This window comes from Chrysemys picta, chromosome 7, assembly GCF_011386835.1.
Source record: "Chrysemys picta bellii isolate R12L10 chromosome 7, ASM1138683v2, whole genome shotgun sequence".
Lineage (NCBI taxonomy): Eukaryota > Metazoa > Chordata > Testudines > Emydidae > Chrysemys > Chrysemys picta.
Genome location: NC_088797.1, coordinates 44,308,618 through 44,328,680, shown reverse-complemented (window position 1 = coordinate 44,328,680; position 20,063 = coordinate 44,308,618). Strand labels below are relative to the sequence as shown.

At 39.1% G+C, this 20,063-nt stretch overlaps 1 protein-coding gene across 10 annotated transcripts in view; it reads right to left on the bottom strand.

Annotated features, from left to right (window-relative positions):
- The window catches only part of LOC101948094 (inter-alpha-trypsin inhibitor heavy chain 4), a 44,323-nt gene that overhangs the window by 20,044 nt on the left and 4,216 nt on the right, over nucleotides 1-20,063 (bottom strand). For 4 of the 10 annotated variants that reach the window (XM_065551293.1, XM_065551294.1, XM_024099968.3 and 1 more), the window contains exons 2-15: nucleotides 15,718-15,878; nucleotides 15,128-15,232; nucleotides 12,989-13,151; nucleotides 12,777-12,887; nucleotides 11,901-12,029; nucleotides 10,179-10,295; nucleotides 8,244-8,412; nucleotides 6,882-7,007; nucleotides 4,971-5,152; nucleotides 3,683-3,865; nucleotides 2,700-2,839; nucleotides 1,965-2,122; nucleotides 1,443-1,475; nucleotides 151-219 (exon numbers count right to left, since the gene is read on the bottom strand). In XM_065551293.1, the coding sequence (XP_065407365.1) occupies nucleotides 151-219; nucleotides 1,443-1,475; nucleotides 1,965-2,122; nucleotides 2,700-2,839; nucleotides 3,683-3,865; nucleotides 4,971-5,152; nucleotides 6,882-7,007; nucleotides 8,244-8,412; nucleotides 10,179-10,295; nucleotides 11,901-12,029; nucleotides 12,777-12,887; nucleotides 12,989-13,151; nucleotides 15,128-15,232; nucleotides 15,718-15,878 (1,846 nt within the window). The remainder of the gene's footprint in view (nucleotides 1-150; nucleotides 220-1,442; nucleotides 1,476-1,964; nucleotides 2,123-2,699; nucleotides 2,840-3,682; nucleotides 3,866-4,970; nucleotides 5,153-6,881; nucleotides 7,008-8,243; nucleotides 8,413-10,178; nucleotides 10,296-11,900; nucleotides 12,030-12,776; nucleotides 12,888-12,988; nucleotides 13,152-15,127; nucleotides 15,233-15,717; nucleotides 15,879-20,063) is intronic. The other 6 variants (XM_065551297.1, XM_065551300.1, XM_024099969.3 and 3 more) reach the window with 2 other exon arrangements.

The window sequence follows — 20,063 nt, the reverse complement described above, 5'->3', positions numbered from 1 at the left end:
AACTGTTTTTAATACAAATGGGTTAAGATTTTAGAACAAAATATATATCTAATTTTTCACTACAATCAGAATCACAAACATGAGATTTAAATACTTTAGATTATTATTTAAAGAAATAATCTCAATAGTTGGAAAAGTAAGATAACTTACACATACTCTCATCATGAACCCTTCTGAAACTTAAGGCTTTCGCTATATGGCTTTTTGAGAGTTTGTTACCTGGTGGCAGAAAATACAGTCAATACCATTTATCACTTCAAAAGTTTTTTTAACTCTTGTTAATATTCATATGAGTAAAGGCTACAGGACTAGCCCTAAAAGCACTAGAAAGAGAGACTTCCTACTTTGGGGGCTAGATTATTCTCACCACTCCCTATGTGGAGGTTGCTGCTTTCTGTTGTTCATAGTTCACATTTTACCCCTATTTCAATTATACATTTCCCAGTATCAAAATGTTTCCTCAAATAAAAGACAAAACCTCATTTTAATATTTCACAGCTAATAGGACCAAATCTGAGCCTATTCATGTGTCTCTAGAAACAACAAGGGGAATCCACACTTCGTTGCTTCTGTAGGCCAACCTCATTGCATCCCCCAATGCTTCCTTGCATCCCTCCATTCTTCCCCTGGAAGCTCCCTATCTGCCACCTCCTCATCCTCCTTTATTTCCAGGACTCTCTGGAATGCCCCACTCTCTCATGCCAGCCTCTGTGTTCTCCTGTTGCCCCATGGAGAGAGTCTCTTATCATCATGTCAGATTGCCAGGGTCTGCTATTTTCCTCCACACGCAAGAGTCTGCATGCACAGCCATTCCCCACTTAAACCATACCCCCTAATTTTCCATTTTCCTTCTTTCCACCATACCAGGGCATCTGTATTCTCCCCTTCCCCACATGCCAGGTTACCTATTTCCCGCCCCCCCCCCACCCTGTGCCAGGGGATCTTTTGGCCCCACCCTACTCCCCTGCAATTTCCCCCTTTCCCCACCATTATTATTTCTTTTCATTGTGTCTGGGGGATAAATCATTCAGAGTGTTAAACTCTGTTGGGATGGGCAGAGATGAGTTAGGGTGTTGTTATGCTGGATGATGTTAATGGGCACCATCAACCAGTTCTTTGACCTATAGACAGCTGCAGAAGTGCCTTAAACTGCGGCTCTACTAAACAGATGGCAGGAGCTCCATGTGTCCCCCATTTTCCCTCTTTTGGTTTTCCAGTTTTCCCCCATATCAGTATGTCTGTGCTCATTCATGCCTAGAACATTCTTTGAAATTTTGAAATTAATCAGATGCAGCATTCAAAAGTTAACACTTTACAGACAGACTAATTTTCCTGTGCTTCCCCATGTAGACAAGCCCAGAGAACTGCTATGAAGTTGCGTGGAAGGCCTCAAAAGCTCAGACAATTAAGGAAAAATTACTTGAAGAGCTGAGATCGCTTACCTGAAAATCCAGTAAATTTTGACTTCTCATTATCTAGACAGAGGAGTGATGACAGATTAGGATCATACTTCAACCACCAGTTGCTGATGTACTCAAATGTGTTTTAGTAAACAGGAAAATTGGGGGAAATAGGAGGGGTTCATTGTCTGAATACCATGGTAAAGAATTTGTTTTAAGAGATTGTAGATGTAGTAGACAAAAGCCCTATAAGAAGTGACATTCTTTCTAGTCTCTCTCTTTATTTACTAGTTTCAGTTTAATCAGAGAGAGAAATGAGCAAGATTTTCTTGAAGTGGGCAGGGAAGGAACTTCAGCAATAAGCATTTGCTCAGTATTAATTCATGTAATTAACTACTTATTTACTATTCCCCCTCCATTTAAATAGTAGTCTGAAATTAGACTTGCGGTGTGTAACCTGGTTTACATCATTACCACCGAAAATTAGATCATGGAGATAATAGATCTGCAACTATTGATTGTATTGTTTGTAACTGAAATAGGATCATTCCAAATTGAATTTACCAGATTCAGCTGGTTTGTTTGCCAGCTGGAGTTTCTGTTGATCATCAGGTTTGGTGACCACCATGGAAGTGAGAGGTGTAACAAAACTGTACTTCATAGATAGCTCCAAAGCTCGAGCCACCTGCAGGTTTTTCTGCTGTTCCTCTTGAGCTGAAATACTAATGTTGGCATTCATGACTTAAAAAAATAAAGTGAACTTTTCAGCTGAGTACTAGTTAGGGGTCCTCAAACTTTCTCCTAGGGATTTTCTAGTAACTTTAAATATGAGTAGTCCCATTAGAATAACTCAAATATTCATGCCTATACAATTATGCCCATGCTCATGTGTTTGTGTGTCAGGGCCTCTGTAATTACAAGTAAACATACAAGTGGACCTTGAAAATGCATGATTTATGGACATGCCTCAATCATTTGCAGTTGGCAACACCTACACTAGCTATATACTTGACTGTACTATGGAAGCTCAGTATAGTCCATATAAATAAATACTATAGCATTTCACAATAATAATCCAAAACACAGCAGCATATAACACTGTCAAACTGCAAAGTATTGGATCATTATTATACAGTCCTGAAGTATTCTTTTCACTGGGTATATTTTTAAGGCTATGTGCAGGAATATTCACACTTTCCTTTCCCATCATGTGAATAAAGAATCTTTGGTTTGTTTTTATGAAGAAGTTTATAAATTCATAATACACAACATGAGGATTTTATTAGCTTATTAGCTTACGATTTTTCTAGCAGCTGTTGAATGGTTAAGTAAGCCCACAATCTCTCAATGAAATTTCCAAAAATGTACTTCTGATGTTGAAATACTTTCTCCTTTTCTCTTACATTTGCTTCCTCCTTAAAAATCAGGTTACTAGTATGCTGAGAAAGAGAGAGAGATTGACCCTCAAGAGACAATTTAAAGATAATCATATCTTTAAGTTTCAAGACCTTACCCAGTTCAAAAATAATTTATTTAAAAGATCCTGAAAAGACCAAGCAAAAAAAATTGATGTCAGCTATAGGATACTTTTTCCCCAATGAAATTTCTTAGTGTTTGGATAGCAGGCAGCTGCTTACAATATTTACAATAAAACTGCCCTGCCATATTTAAAGTGCACCAGTGTTAAACTATTTAAATTCAATTAGTTATAATAAGTCAATACATACCATCAGAGAGCTACATTCCGTACCAAATGGGTGTTATCTTATTCTCAGTTTAGCTGCCGGAATTATCAAAAAATCTCACTCTTTACACGATTAATTAAAATGATATTTTAACAAGATATATGCCTCAATGGAATATAACAACTTAGATCTCAAATACCCATGAAATACTTTCTAGTCATAACTGAATAACTTTCAGAAGCTCCAGGAAGACTAAAAGAAGGAACAGCTAATAGGACATAATAGATGCTCTATTTGTGCCACATTAGTGATTACACTATTTAATTATACTCATATCTGACATTTCTTCTTCCCAAGCTATTCTTTATAAATAAACCACTGTTTAGAACATGTGGTGATACTTTATGGACCAACAGAACCTCTCTCTGGTCTGTACATACCAGAAGCAGAGGTGAACATAAAATATATACAAGATATTTTTAAATTTTTTTTATTGATGTACAGAAGAGACCATGGAAATTTCAAGAATATGCCCCTTACAGTATATGTACAAATTTCTCTTTGTGTAGAAAACTCTCAGGACTTATAAGTACTTACTGACTGAGCTTGAATTTCCACTGGCAAAACATCAAGTTCATTGTCAATTCTTCCAGCTACCACAATTTCAGAACCATCAAAAAACAGTTTGAAACTGTTCTGAGTTAATTCCAGGATGGAATTTTCTGCATACTGTATTTCAATATCCTTTAATATGGGAGTAGCCACTTCTTGATAAAAGCTCTAGAGAGAGAGAGAGACCAAGTGATTGTATAACTAACTGTAAGTAAGTAACCTGTCAAATATTTAAACACATCTCAAAAGGCCTGGTGTTTATTTTTCTCTTCCTACAAAACTATATTAGGAACTCCCTTTATATACTGCCTTGTCTATTAGCATATTGACTGGATTTACATTGGATTTGGATTTCCATGGATAGCGACACAGGGAATCTGGTGGATTACCTGTGGCATCACAAATTCTGTTTCACCGGTGTGCTACTTTAATCCCAGGATTTAAGGGTGACTACATTTCACATTCTGACTAGTGATGAGGGGGAACTTCAATAGGCTCCAAGGTTCAGTTCAGATGGGCACATAGAAACACAAATACATATCTGATTCACTTGTAGCTGCATAATGGAAACTTCACAAAATAAGCCTTTTTGGCAAGGGTTAGTGAAGTTATTTTTCTGATCAGACAAGCAATTCCACATAAGCTATATTTCTTATGGTAATCTGGTACTTCAGTATCCATCCAGAACTAAAAAATAAAGGCATATGGAGAGGGGGATGGATCAAACTTTTTCAAACATTTAGAAAACTTCCAGGTCAGTTTATTGGTGAAAGTTTATAGTTGAGCTTGACCAATGTGCTCCTGTGCTGTGTATCAAATTACAGGCTGGATGCCTAGAGTTTTGGATAGTTAGTTCTCTTTTTTGTTTTAGAAACAGAAATAAGTAAAAGTAAAAAATCTGAACCAGGAATCAAAATTTCTACAGAATCATTTCTATTAGAGAATGTATCTTTCAGTAACACTAAATGACAGATTTCATCTCTTCACACAAAATTACAATTTTTCACTCATTTGCCCAGAAGAGATGAGAGAATTTCAAGATTTGGCCCTGTGTATGCCACAAACGTTTTCGTTCACTCTAAAAACTGGCCTTTCATTTGGACACAAAATTTGAGGAGAAAACAGATACAACTTTTTGCTCTCTTTGAGAGCCCACAAAGGTTTTCATTTGTGTTGGTCTCACAGTTAAGAGTTTCATGGCATGCCTTTAGCTGATTTAAATAGGCCAGAGTCACTAGTTAATATGTTTCCTAAATTATTAACAGAACCCTACCTGGAGCTGCAAATCTGAATCAGAGTCCTCGTATATACGACGAGCTATTCCTCCATTATCTAGGGCCATTTTCTCAAGGAACTTGTAACTGACATCAAAACCAAAGCCAAGGCAATAGAGGACATATTTTCCTTTGATAGCCTTCTGTATATTTTGTTGAATTATTTCAACATCTTGAACACCTGTTATTAAAAAAATGAAAATACAGTGTGTGTGAATGAGAGAGAGAGAGAGAGAGAGAGAGAGAGAGAGAGAGAGAATACGTGTTTGTGTATATATACAGAGAAAGAGAGAGAGAGAGGGAGGGTTTTTTTTAAATATAGAAAGACAGCAATGAGATGTACTGAAATTTTTGCTTCAAAAGTCTTACAAATAATTCAAAGTGAAACTTTAAAAAAAATAAGTTGTTGAATTCTGCTTAGTTGAGGATGAAAATACCACTCTGCTTTCTCAGCAACTGGGTCTAATTCTCCACCTAATACACTCATGAAACACCTATTACTATTATTCAGATCACTCCAGTTACATACAGTGTTTTACAAAATACATGGGTTAGACAAGACTCTGTCTCAAGGAACTTACAAATTGAGTTGGACAGCTACAATACAAACAATTAAAGATGGAGGCACAGGGATGGAGATGGAAGTCATTAACAGAAATTATACATATATATTTATAGAGAGAGAAAATAAATTAGCTCATAGGCAATCCAGATGAACTGTGATTTAAAAACTTCATTGGTTCTCTAACTGCCCCCATTTAGCCATCACTGTGGTCACTGGATTGAAGCTTTTCATACAACACGATATTCAAAATCACTAAGGGCCAATCCTGGAACCTCTCCTCATGTGAGCAATCCCATTGATTTAGTGTCACATGATGAGTCAGGAACAGAATTAAGGTCTTCAGAGTCCCAGTCTCCTGCTTTAACTACTAGACCAGCACAATCTTAATTTATGTAGTAATATTATGGGACAAAGGTAATTTCCCCATCTTTTTAATCTTTTAATTTTGTTTTTAGTTAAAAAAAAAGTCATTTGGATTGTGAGAGTTAGTAGACAGGCCTACCACTTATGGGTTTTGCATATACAGGGGTCATGGGTTGACTCTATCTTGCAGTCATTGAAAAGAAGCAGATGCCTCATGCAAATCTTTGAAAATCTTTGTTCAGAAACAATTCTGCTCATTTCAGGGCCTGCGATTTCAGTGTTTTCTTTTCTAGTTGCTTAAGGAAATTAGCATGAAAACAGAATATTTTGTTTCTTAAGGACTCATCTGAACTTGGTGCATGTTTCTTACATGTCATAATTGCTTAATTGTGTCATCAGAATTAGCTGTTTAATTACTTTCTCACATCATAATCCCCCCATCTTGTGATATCACAGTGAGTTGCTAATTAAGATCAAAATTCACAAAAGATTACAGAATAAAAGGTACTATTAAAATATACAGTCAGATTTTGGGAAGTGAGGAGAAAGTGTTGTAACCTAAGCCCAAAAGGATGCACACATATAGTACACAAACACAGCACTGATGTGTGCCCATGGTTTACCTTTAAGTATGTTGCCTTCAGGTTTCAACCATACACAGCTAGCCTGCCTCACCTCTCACAGACTGTAAATTGCACAAGGGATTGTGTTTAGATTGTGTTTCTTGTCAAAGGGTTTACGCTCAAACATGCAGATTATTGCCACCATCTCAAGTTCAGCTCTTTCCACGTTCCTTTCATGTATAGTTTGTAGAAGTAGCCTCTCTCCAGATTTTGAGTGGACCAAGAATAGGTGAGAACTTCCATCCCACTCCTGGGCGTGGGTTTTCTAGTATACAGACCATGTACAACAACTACCAGAATGTCAACGTAAAAGATGCATAATTAGGGGAAGGGGAATTGCCTTATTGTGATTAACTTACCAACAGTGGGTTGACCATCTGTCAGCAAAATTATCATGGAAATGCTGTGTGCTTGCAATATCTCAGCATAGTTGGCCTTATCCAGCGTATTTGCTGCAGTCAGTAGGGCATTGTTGATATCTGTTCCTGCAACAGAGAAAATACACACGATTCTACATCTAAAAACAATCAAAAGAACCCAATCAGTTCACCTCAGTTTTAAAGAGGCATTTGACTGGATTTAAAAAAATTATAAAAGGTGGCGAATTTTTAGAGAGAGCGGATGATTTGAGCTTTTAAGTTACTTGGTTTGCTAATGATGGGTTATATTGAATTGTACATTAGTTATTCTGGGGTATTCTGTGAAGAGGAACATAGACAGGGGCCCTTTTTTAGAGTTTCAGCAGATCCATATAAAATAACTACCAGTATCTGTGAGACCAGAATTTAAGAAATGTTACTTGGATTCATTTGAGGAGTCTAAGGATTGTGCTGCTCACTGATGGTCTACATTGATATCAAATGCTGAGGCCTGAACATTCAATCAAGTGTAAAACAAAATTAATAGCAGTAGAATAGAAAGTAAAATAAACTTTTGGGCATCACTGTTCACTAATGGTTATATTAACCTTTTGCTTATAAAATAGAGCTGTATGAGAACTGGAATTTCCATTTTACAGAAAATTCTGTGATTTTCAAATTTGTTTTTTGTTGCAAATCAGAACAAAACATCAATTTTCCAAATTTCCTTTGAAACCAACTTTTTGAAAAATTTCTGTTTCAAGTCAATTGAAATGTTGCATTTAAATTGACTTTATTTTTTAAAATTTTATTATATATTATAATGTTATAGAAAATAAAATATACCTTTAAAAGTTCTTTCAAAATGGAAAATTGAAACATTCCATTCTAATAAGGTGAACCTTATCAAAACAGTTCATTTCAATTATTTTTAAATTAAATATTGTGACCATTTCAATTTTGACATATTGGCCTTTTCTGAGGAAAAATGTTCTACTGGAAAATTTTCAACTAGCTCTATTATAAACAATCACATATATAAAAAGGAAAAACTCCCTTATACCTTACATTTCATAACTGTAGTGGGACATCTGTATATGTGCATATAACAGTTTACTTGCCAGTTGATCTTATTAATGTAACCAGTCTTCTTGTCCCTTTTCATCCCTAGTATTTGTTAGAAAATAACTAGTACTTCCTGTTTAAAATTAGTGTGTAAACTCTTTGAGACAGGTATCATATCTTATTTGTTCTGAAAAGTGCCATATAACATAAATTAATAACAACAGTTTGTTCTAGGAGTTATTTCACATATTCTGTGGTGAGTGTCTATGTTTAAAAGTATTTAGATATCATCTTTACCTCCACGAGCCATAACAGTTTTAACATATCTTTTAGCACTTTCCACATTTTGTCCAGTTGCTTGTAACAAAGTATTCTTCCATTCAGTAACCAGGCTATTAAAGGTTATTAAACTAAAATGATCTTCAGGTCTGAGGTCTTCCAAAATCTTCAGGAGGGCATCTCTTGTCTGTTAAAAAGTGGGGGGAAAGTGTATTTTATCAGAATTTGAATTTAAAATGGAGCTGCAGCTTATTAAGATACCTTTATTTTTGCTGCATAGTTTATTTTAAATAATGAGGTTTCTCTTCAGAAGAACGTAACATATTACAAGTACAATATTTGTTTGTGTTATACACCTGAGTGCAAATGTTGTAATTCACTTTGTCAGCGGCTTCAAATTTATAAACTTTGGCTCATATATAGTTGAATAAGGAAGAATCTCTTGATATGTAAATCCAACCCTTAGGACAAGGATACATTAGAGACATAATCTAAACTTTCCTCGTACACATCTAGTTTTGCCAACTCTTGCAATTTTATTGCAGGTCTCATCATATTTGATGTTGTTCTTAACTCCCAGCTGCTGAAATCAAGACACTGCAAGAGAATCTCAGCTTCCATTTTAAAACAATTTCTAATTCCCATGGTTGTGGAAAAATTAAAGCTTGAAAACATGAAGTGAATGAACTTAGTAAAGCTTCAGAAATCAGAAGGCAAATAAAAAGAACCCCAATTTTTTAAATTTATAATTTTAAGCCAGTTTCATAATTTTAGGGGGTTGACTCATTTTTATTTTTTTTTACTTTTTGGGTTGGCAGTACTGCACAGCTAAACACCTACTTCTGTGACAGTGCCATTATCACTTCATTATGCAAATTGTTCTTCTCTCTGATCATCTTTACAGTAAAAAGCATGGGCCATAACCAGCCCTGGTGTAAATCAGTGAATTTGCACCCACTGTATTTGGCCCTGTGTGTTTATTCACTTGAGTAACGGCTAAAAGGATTGGGTCCTAAAATATGCAAAGCTTACACAACCATTTCAGTAACTTATTTTGGAGAAGGAGGAGAAGAAGGAAGTCACTGTAATACTGTTTGTTTCAAGGACTGGTCACCGAGGCGAGGGTGGAATGGCTTTGAAAATTGGAATATAAGGTGGAGGATCAGGGCATTTGTTAGAACTCCATAGTAACTTTATCTTTCAATTTGAGGCCATTGCAGGTGACTTAATCTTGTAACTGTTACTGATGCAAATACTCTACCGAAGCCCAGTTCTGCTTCCAGTGAAGTCAATGAGTAAAACTTCCACTGGCTTCATTCCACTGTGATCTTATTTGTTCCCACTTTTATTAAAAGAAAACAAAAATACTAAAGCAAAATTTTTCATATGCGAACAACTAAGTTAGAAAGCTAGAACTTTATTAAGATGAGATATCTATAACAACAGCCATGTTAGGAAGGGGTTAAACTTTAAAATTATCAAGTTAATAAGGTTGCATGTGCATATTTCCAAGAGCAAGATGGCTTCTAGCCTCTGAAAATGTTGCATGTCTACAGGAGTAGCATGAGTTTTAAAACTGAACGTCACTGTTATTTCCTAGAGTGCTGCTGGTATATGAAGTATCAGGGGGTAGCCGTGTTAGTCTGTATCTACAAAAACAACAAGGAGTCTGGTGGCACCTTAAAGACTAACAGATTTATTTGGGCATAAGCTTTCGTGAGTAAAAACCTCACTTCTTCGGATGCATCCGAAGAAGTGAGGTTTTTACTCACGAAAGCTTATGCCCAAATAAATCTGTTAGTCTTTAAGGTGCCACCAGACTCCTTGTTGTTTTTGCTGGTATATGAAGCACCTTTAGAAATTACAGTGGAATCATCAGCTTTTATTTATACAATAGCACAGACACTGTGAATAAATATACAAATGGAATTCTGTATTTAAGAAGTGAGTTACCTGTTCAATTTTTCTGCCTGACATAGAGCCACTTTGATCTACAACAAAGATGACGTTTTTGGGAAATGTTGGCATTTCACTAGGTGCAAAGTAATGCACGAAATACCCATTTACGATCTGAAACACAAAAAAGTTAATACATATAATTTACATCTTGCATTATTGTGACACAGCCACAGGATCAGATCCATCATCCGCTTACTAGTCTTCTAGACCAATCCAAACTGTATTTCCTCAAAATAATTGTTGAAACGTAAGTTTTAAAGAAAAACACCACCATCTGTATAGTGTAATTCAAAAGACAATCATATCCTGTTTTCTCTACTACATTCAATGGGACTATGCAATTCTTAAGAAGGGTGCTCTTCCATGATAAACAGAATTTTATCAGGACAATTAAGGTCAAACATCTAAGCTTTGTCAAAACAAACTTTTACAAAACCCAACATCAAAAAATAGGTTTCCTTAGACTTCTCTTGCAAAACATTCAAAAAAAAAAAAGATTTGTTTTGAAAGAAATAACATTACCCTATGGTGTTTGCAACCTAAATTTTACAGTATCCTGCAAAAACAGAAAAAACAGAAAATGAAACTGACTAGAAATAAAATTGAAATTGACTAGTCTGTTTTCATTGCCCTGACTTAAAAAAAGCAGAGTAAACAAAACAATAAAAATGATTAAATGTAAATTAAGTTTTTAACATTTTGTATTAATAATCCAAGAGGTTGTTAGCAACACTATTGGGGAGAAGGAAGTGAGTCTTGCTCCAGCAGTGGAGCAAGAAGGACCTAGTTGCCTGGTAGAGACAGGGGTACCTTGGACAGAGCAGTACTGGGAAAGGGCAGGCTGAGCTGGGGAGCCCTGGCCTGGCGACCTCCCAGGCTGAGGCCTTGTGGCAAAGGCATGAGGAGGTATTAGGGCTGCAGGGAGGCAGCCAGGGCAAAAAAAGGCAGCCGGTCCAACCCCCTTGCCAGTGATGAGTGGCCATTTCAGACTGCAGTTTGCCCCTGAGAGAAGGGGTTAGATGATGACTGGCAGTAGCCACTGAGGCAAGGTGGGTATAGGGGGTTGGGGGCTCCCTGGGGAAGGGAGACCCAGAGTGTGGGGACACTGCCGTGGGGCAGCACCCCAAGGTAAGGGGCACTGTGGTCCGGGAGGGACGCTGGGCCTGATCTGGTGGAGATAAAGGGACTGCAGAGGGACAGGTAAGGGCAGGGGAGAAACCAGCCAGAGGAGGGCACTCCTGAGCTGGATGTGCTAATTCCCGGACTGACCAGCAGGAGGTATGGCACTGGTGAGTGTCCTGCCCTGTTACAAGGGCATGTGTTGGTCCACAAACTTTTTAAACAGATCTGTTCTTTTATAACAAAAATCTTATTAAAATTGTTTTACAACGGAAATAGAGATAAATGTAGTATATACACAAGTAATTACTGTTTAACAATTGTCTACATCAAATTCAGCTAATCTCATTTACAACAAAGACTGGCAAGTAATCCTTAGGTCTGCCAGCATTTGAAAATCCCCTTTACAGAAAAAGAGCATGATGCAATATAAGACTAATTTGTCAATGGATGGTGCTTTCTGGGTTTACTGACTACCTTCAACTCCACCTCACTCTGGATTGGTGACTACACTTTTTAATTGTACTATAGCACTTTCAGAATCTATCAACCCATGATGATCTCTCTCATTTGCACTTCCAGACGTATATTTGTTACCTGTATATCTCCTGCACTGACACTCCTTTTAACATCGTAACGTATGATAAAGTCTCCATCTAGGAGAGTTTCCTCAAGTTCAGGACTCTTCTTTTGTTGAACTATTGTTGGTTTAAATAAAATATGAGCCTGAAAATTAAACACAAAAGCAACTAAACTAAGATTAATCACAAAAATAAATAGCAACTAACAATAACAGATAAATTCCCATTAGCATTACTTGAAAGGTAGAGAAATATGCCCGTCTGGCCGAAACCTTGAGAGCTAAGGGTTACCAGGTCCAGACACATGCACTGATCATCAGAGCCTTAGGGACATGCGACCCCAGTAACGAGTGAGTGCTGAGAGAATGCGGAATCAGTCAACGCTACGTTCAGCTGATGTGGCAACTCATGGTGTCGGATGCCATCAGGTGGTCGAGGGACATCTACATAGAACACATAACTGGACATTGGCAATACCAGGAGGAATGAGCTGGAGTGCCGATGAGAAGCGCAGTCAGGAAAGTAACAAATACTTTCCTCATGGATTGTATTTTCTAAATGGACAACCAACCTAATTCTCAATTACTGAGGACAATCTTCACTCATTGATATATTTTGCTTTCCACAACCAAATCTCTGTACAACTTTTCATGAGTGATGTATCCAAGTATTCGGATTCTAATATCTAAACTGTATTCTTAAATCTATTCACCTAAATTTGGGTTATTGCTGATTATGTACTCTAGGTATCATGTGACTTTTAAAAACTAACTTTAGATTTGTGGATAATCTAAGCACTATACCCAGATGTACAGACACTCTTTTCCCAACCTATGTATTATATAATTTTTTTAACATTAGCTTTAATATAATTTTCCTGATGATGTTTTACCTTGGTCTCATTCTGCACCTTTGTAAGAGCTTCAGTTAACTCATTTGTCATAAAGGTGCTGTCAGTTTCCAGGAAGTTTATACCCTGGGGTTCAAAGATGTGGACATCAATCTGAAGGAAAGAAGGAAAATAGGTTAGCGTCATTTGGCAGCTGCAGGGCTGCCCAAACAAGGTAGCGCCATTTATTCCTAAAGCCTCTAGGTGTAGCTTACCTGAAAGTGTTTAACAAGCTGCTTGGGTCTGACCTTAAATAACAATTCATACCTCCCCAGCTGTCGCTTCAACAACTCCTCATATATCAGCTCAAAGGTAACCTTACTGTCCGATGCAACGTTGACTGAAACATGAAACTGCTCTAGTTTCCTTCCAGTGGTTCTGAAAATAAGCAAAATTGACATTTAGCTTTTTACTGTGATATTTTCAGGGGATATTGCCAAAGTTTCCATTTGTCTGGGTTAAAGAGTGGTCAAGTGGCACAGCCAAGGAGAGAGAGGTCACTTTATTTAATGTAAATAAGACTTGTTCACATCCCACGGAGAGTTACTTACCATTTCAAAGTTTTTAGTGTACAGTATCTATTCTATATGTAGGAGATGAGTTTAGATTTGTAGTAGAAACCTAGAGGCACTGGTGGTTGGAATTCATGCCAGTGGCGGTAGGATTGAATAACTGGAAGCCTAGACTGAATATTCTCCTCCAGTGCAATGTTGCCTAAAGTTCTGAAGCAGTGTTAGGTCTTGAACCTACAACGGGTTATGCCTGCGCATGCTGTTACACCCCAGTGTAGCCCATAGAGCTTTCTATCCAACCACATTTCTGGATGGACTATGAATAATTCCCCTTGCTGCACTTATTGCTTAGATCAATTTTAATCTAGCAACTCTTTATTCTGTGTAAGAGACAGGGTTTTTTTTTATTTTGCCATGGATTTGAAACACATTTTGGTGGTATCCATTTTTCACCTGAGTGTTTAGCCAAAATTTAGGGTCCTGCAGGTTGCTTCATTAGGAAGAGAAATTAATGATGGAGCCATGTATTTCTTTGATGCAATCCTGTTTATTTACAAATAATGCACCAAGTCCTTGTTCCTTGAACTCAGGGGGAAATCAAACAGCTGGAGATATTTCCTTTGGTCAACTTTCCAAGCCAGTATTTAGCCTCCAAAAGCTCTCTCTAGGCTTTTTCTTAGGGCTGTGTACCCAGAGCTTGTTTTGCCATCTCCTTGGCGTTCTGCTCATTCTCTGAGGCCATGTCTACACTACCACCTATGTTGGCAAAACTTATGTCACTCCGGGATGTGAATAAAACACTCCCCTGAGTGACATAAGTTTTGCTGGCATAAGTGGAGATGTGCCTAGCTACTGCCACTTGTTGGAGGTAGTTTAATTCTGATGACAGGAGCGGGGCCAGCTCCAGGCACCAGTGCAGCAAGCAGGTGCTTGGGGCGGCCCATGGAAGGGGGCAGCATATCTGGGTCTTCAGCGGCAATTTGGCGGAGGGGCCCTTGGTCACTCTCGGAGGGAAGGACCTGCCATTGAAGAATTCAGAGGTGGCGGTAGAGCTGCCGTTGAAATGCCGCCAATCTGATCGCGGCTTTTTTTGTTTCGCTTTTTTTTTTTGCCGCTTGGGGTGGCAAAAACACTGGAGCCATCCCTGGACAGGAGAGATCTCCCCCATCAGCATAGAGGGCTACATGAGAGATCTTACACTGGTGCAGCTGCATCAGTACAGCTGTGCCACTCTAAGGTCTCTACTGTAGACAGAACCTTAGGCTATGTCTACACTGGCAATTGAGCAACAAAACTTTTGTCATTCAGAGGTGCTAAACCCTTCCCCCTCCAAAAAAGACAAAAGTTTTGCCGCGGCGAGTCTCAGTGCGTTGTTGGTAGGAGTGTTCCCCTGTCAACAACGTCAACGCCGCTCGTTGAGGGTGGAAGTATTTTTTTGGCAAAAGTGCCAACAAACAACTGCCCAACTTTTAGCAACACGGCTGTGTCGACATGGCTGTTTCGCTAAAAGCTGTGTAGTGTAGACAAAGCCTTAGTCTGTTTCTGTGGTGTTTCTTGCTGCTTCACCACGCCCCCCTCCAATCCAATCTCCTGCCTCTGAGTTTATCAGATCACAGTAGAACTCCCTCACCACTGCAGGATTAACTCCTACTCCAGCCCTGCATGTGGCTTTGTTTTAGACAGAGCCCCCTATTCAATTGTTTCAGCTATCTATTCCATAAGGGATCTCAATTGCTTCATACATTTCTTCTGAATGCATTAGTTTCAATGCAGTTTAACCCAATCTATAATATTGAAACTGAAAATCAGAGGAAATAATAATGAATCAGAACTGCTGCTTACTTGACAAGGCCGGCACTTTGACCATGTGAAACCGCAATGTCATATTGCTCTTGTGCAGATGCTTTCTCCTTTATTGTTCCTGGATATGTTTCTCCATCAATTGACCTAAAATGTTTTAAAATATTAAAACGAAGAGGTGGGCTTTGCTGGTCTGTGGAAGAGGAAGGGGGAATACGATGCCCTGTGGTTTTCGGGGCACAGAAAGCCCTTACATCTCACCTCCCTCCAATCATCATAGCTCACTAGGGAGCCATGGTGTCATTGTCTTTGTGCCTACACACTCAGACACCCTTTGATGAGGTTAGAGGTCATGCAGCAGGAATATCAAGCAGCATTGACCTCTTGAAATTTCTGCAATAAAATATGCCATCTTGCAAGGATATAAAAAACCTTGCACAGCAGGCAGGCTAATTTATTGAACATCACTGTATTATATCCAACTTTCATTCTCAACTTTTTCAGTCTGCAGACCACACTTGGTTTTTCCACAATGTTACACTCAGTGTATCATCAGAAAGGTGCACTGATGTTCTAATACACCACAGAGGGAGACCCACATTATTAGTATTAGATGTAGCAGAACAGCCTACATGCTGAAGTTAGTGATGAAAGCTGTCTTAGGTAATTCCACTTCAAAAACAGCCTCCTGGGATTCATTAACCTTGTTGACAAGTCTGCTGGTGATAACTGTATGAGCAAATCGAGATGTAACCGTAGATTCCACATGCAGGCTGTAGATTTCAATGGCATTCTGGAAAAAAAAAGAAACACATTGAAATAGACAGGGTGGTGAAATTCAGCCACCACCATAATGAAATGAGCATCAAATAGTGAGGGGTTCAGAGGCTGGTGTAATAGTCAGCTCTCTAGAAGCAGCAGTGGGCTGTCGGCTTCCTGTCTGAGGTAAGAGAGCTGAGACTAATGGAAAAGGCAGACTGATCCTATTTTAAAAGGCAAAACAGAATTAATCATCTGTGGCTTCAACTGAGGACCGCACAAGGTGTCATGCTGATGACCATGATCTCTACAAGATTTTCCACTCAATTCGCAATAGCAGTGAGTCCTGTTATTTTCCATTCAAAATCCATGATCAAGCTTGCCCTTTATTCACATCCCCATAATAACCAATTCTATTGTACATAAAACTGTGGCCTGTTCTGCATAAGTTATTCCACAGAGGGCGTTAGCTGAACAGTAAACCATTCTGAAATCTCTTCCCTTTCTCGGGTGATTATGATGCTGGACAACTACCTGACCCAACCACTAGTAGAGGACTTGGCTTACAGAATTAGACACCCTGTTGATGCCCATTTAAGTATTTGGCCCAGAGAGCCAGACTGTCTTCCTTGTTTTTAATCCTCTCTCTCTCAAGTAGGACTTAGCTGCACATTTTGCAACCCAGTAGCTTCTGGTCACATGCGACGTTTGGCAGGTTAGAGCCCTGTGTGGGCTGTCTTCTCTGTTTGCACAGACAGAAAGTGCCCTTGAAATGCACCTATTTCAAACTATTTAACTCTTTCCAAACCAATAATGGTAAGAAAAAAATTGCTGTTTTACAACTTCAACCCAGCTACCTTAACAGGCTTTCCCTGTGAAAATTTCATCAAGGAGCTCCACTGGGAAATTCTTGGGATGTCATTGTTTTATTAAAGATGTTTTTCCATATGTGATGTGGGGCTGTAGGCTGATCCAAAAGAATTTGTCAGTGTGTGGGTGACAGTGTTTCCGCAACATGAATGGAAAGATTTAAGTCAGAGTTCAGCAGCCACAGCATTTTTTGATAAGCAGAGTCATGATAAGACTGTAAATATAAGTTGAATCACAACCAACAGCATCTTTAAGAGTTAGTAGCAAAATTGCATATAAAATAAAAAGTTTAGTGTCTAAAATGGATGCAGATATATCTTTTTACTTCTCCAGACTGAACCTGCAAATCTTTTAAATTGCTAGTTAATTACTAATTAAAATAATCATTCACCTCTATATTTTGCTCACCAATACATAGCATCCATTTTAAAGCTGTCAGTTTCTTCACAGTCAAGGGCATGTCTTCATGACAAGTTTTAATCACATTTGAACATAATTGTGAACAGTTGAGTTAGATAAGCTTACAGTATGCTGACCACAATTTAGCAGTCAGCCAACATCATAGACCCAGGACATGTTGTGCTCAGCATCCTGTCAGCTATAAAGCAATTCAAAACACCCAGGAATAAATAATGTGTTGCCTCTTTTGCTGGTTCTATAGCTGTTGCCAGAAATGTGTAGACATCAGCTAAGATAATGGTGTACAAACAAAGATATTTGGCAAGATAAACAACTTCAGAATATTTGTAGGATGGAGGAGGAAGCAATGTGATTGGCGAATTAAGATTTCAATCCACACTGTTATGGGACAATGACTAGTAACGATCATGCTATCATCTAGAAAGTACATCATGTATATCAACAAATTAAATTGTGATGAATTAACTCACTGTTGTCATAAACAGACTACAAATTGTGCCTGTACCCCTGTTTGCTCCACCTAACAGCAAAGGGTTAAAAACTTTCCCCTGCACTGCCCTGCTGCCCCCCATAGATTGCCTGAAGTGCTGCCACTGAATTCAAAGAATAAGCCAAACTAAGTGTAATCAAGGAGGTATTGGCCGCGTTGCCCACAACATTTTGGCACCTGAGGCGGGGAGCTAAAATTATGCCTCCATGCCCCCTCGCTTAGGCCAAAGCTTTGAAAGGTCTCAATTCTGCCTTCTTCCTGTTCTACTCCTCTCATGGTACTGCTCTGCTACCTACCCCAATAAACAGGGCCGGCTCCAGGCACCAGCATTCCAAGCAGGTGCTTGGGGCGGCAATCTGCAAGGGGCGGCAGTCCGTGTGTTTTTGCCGCCCCAAGCAGCGTGCCGAATTGCCGCCGCGGATGGCGGAGGCAGTCCATGTGCTGTTAGGGCGGTACACGCGTTTCCGTGGCGGCGGCAATTCGGCAGCAGCTTCTATGTTCAGCTGCCCGCAGCGGCAATTCAGCGGCTTCTGTCTTCTGGCTGAAGTCAGAAGATGCTGCCGAATTGCCACTGCCGTGGAAACGTGCGTGCCGCCCTAACGGCACACGGATTGCTCCCGCTGTCCGCAGTGGCAATTCGGCGCGCTGCTTGGGGCCACCAAAATAGTAGAGCCGGCCCTGCCAATAAAGGAGAACAACTTAAAATGCCTTGTTCAAAAATTTTAAGTAACACTTAACTTTCAAACGCCTGAACAGCAAATGTAACTTTTCTTGTCTGCATAGTAAACACTGGCATTTTTATCTGTTTGAATAATCAAAGTGGTGCTTTCCGTGCCTTCTTGGTTGCAAAGATTTGAACTCTTCCTGAAGGTCCACAGTCTGGGCCAGCTCATGCTCTATTGAGATGATGGCATGGCCGACCAGCCTCTCCTGTGTCATTGTGGAGCGTAGATGTGTTTTTATTAACTTCAGCTTGGAGAAGCTGCATTCTCCACTGGCAACTGTTACAGGAAGTGTTAGAAGTATGCGCAGAGCAACAAAAGCATTTGGAAAGAGGGTGGTCATCTTATTTGTGCACATATATTCCAGAACAGCCTTTGGAGTTGATCCTGCTGAAATGTATCTTGAAAGGGCTTTCAGTTCATCACGTAAATCACTTGCATCAATATCGCGCATGTCATCATGTGTCAACACTATCTCCAGTGCCCTGCATTGCTCGTGTAGGTCTTCTTCAGGTATAGTGAGGAGTTTTGGAATATCATACAACATCCCAAATATACTGCTGTGTTCCTTGAGCTGCGTGAAACGTTCTTCAACTGACTGTATTGCACGATCTAGCACCTGGTTAAAGAATTCAACTTTGAATTGTTGTTTGGGGTCTCTTATGGGATTATCCCGTGCCTCATAATCAAAATGTCTTCTTCTTCGGTGACTCTTGAAGGGGTGGGAAAATAGCTTCAGTGTGAAGTTCCTCTGCCAACTTCTGTGCACTCTTCAGAACATTTTGAAATCTCTCATCTGACCGGTCAGAGTGTAGGTATGACTTTGCTTTGTCCAGTTGTTCCATTGCTCCAGATATATCAAGGTCAACACCTTGGAGTCTCTTGCTTACAACATTTATTTCAAACAGTATGTCATGCCACAACACTAAGCCACACAGAAATTTGAAGTTATGGATGTTTCTGGTAATTCCATTTCTCTCTGCCACTATTCTCCCACGAACAGTTCCTGTCATAGCATTATCCTCCATAATGGCAACTATTGCATCATCTATCTTCCCAATTTGGTGTCTTTATCGCCTCCACTCAACTTTCCCATTGTGTGGCACTCAGTGGTTTCAGTGTCAGCGAGGATGTTCCCAGATGTCGCTTCAAAATTTGCCATCGATGAGTTGATGCATAGAAAAATACATAGATGCTTTGAATTACATAAAAAAATTCAGCAGCCTCACTAGAAGCTGATGCTGCATCACTGACCACCAAGTTCAATGAATGAGAACTGCATGGGACAAAAAAAGCTTGAGGGTTTAACTCTCAAATCTGTGTTTGCACTCCTCTGTTCTTTCCTCTCATATTGGTACCATTATCGTAGCTCTGACCTCTCATGTCAACTATCGCAATTCCTGTATCTTCCAGCTTTTTAAGAAGCACATTTGTCATACCAGCTCCTGTAGTATCATCAATGTCAATAAATTCTAGAAAATGCTCTCTGACAGTCACCATTGCAGGGACATTTTCACTAGGTTCTGTTGTTATTACAAAACGCACCATTAAAGTCATGTGTTCCATATGGCTGATGTCGGGTGTGCAGTCCAGAATAACAGAGTAATATCTTGCTGACTTCCGATCTGTCACAATCTTCTGTTTGACTTTTGTTGCCAGTAACTGTATGATCTCATTTTGAATTGTTTTTCCAAGGTAGTGGTGTGTGTACATTTCT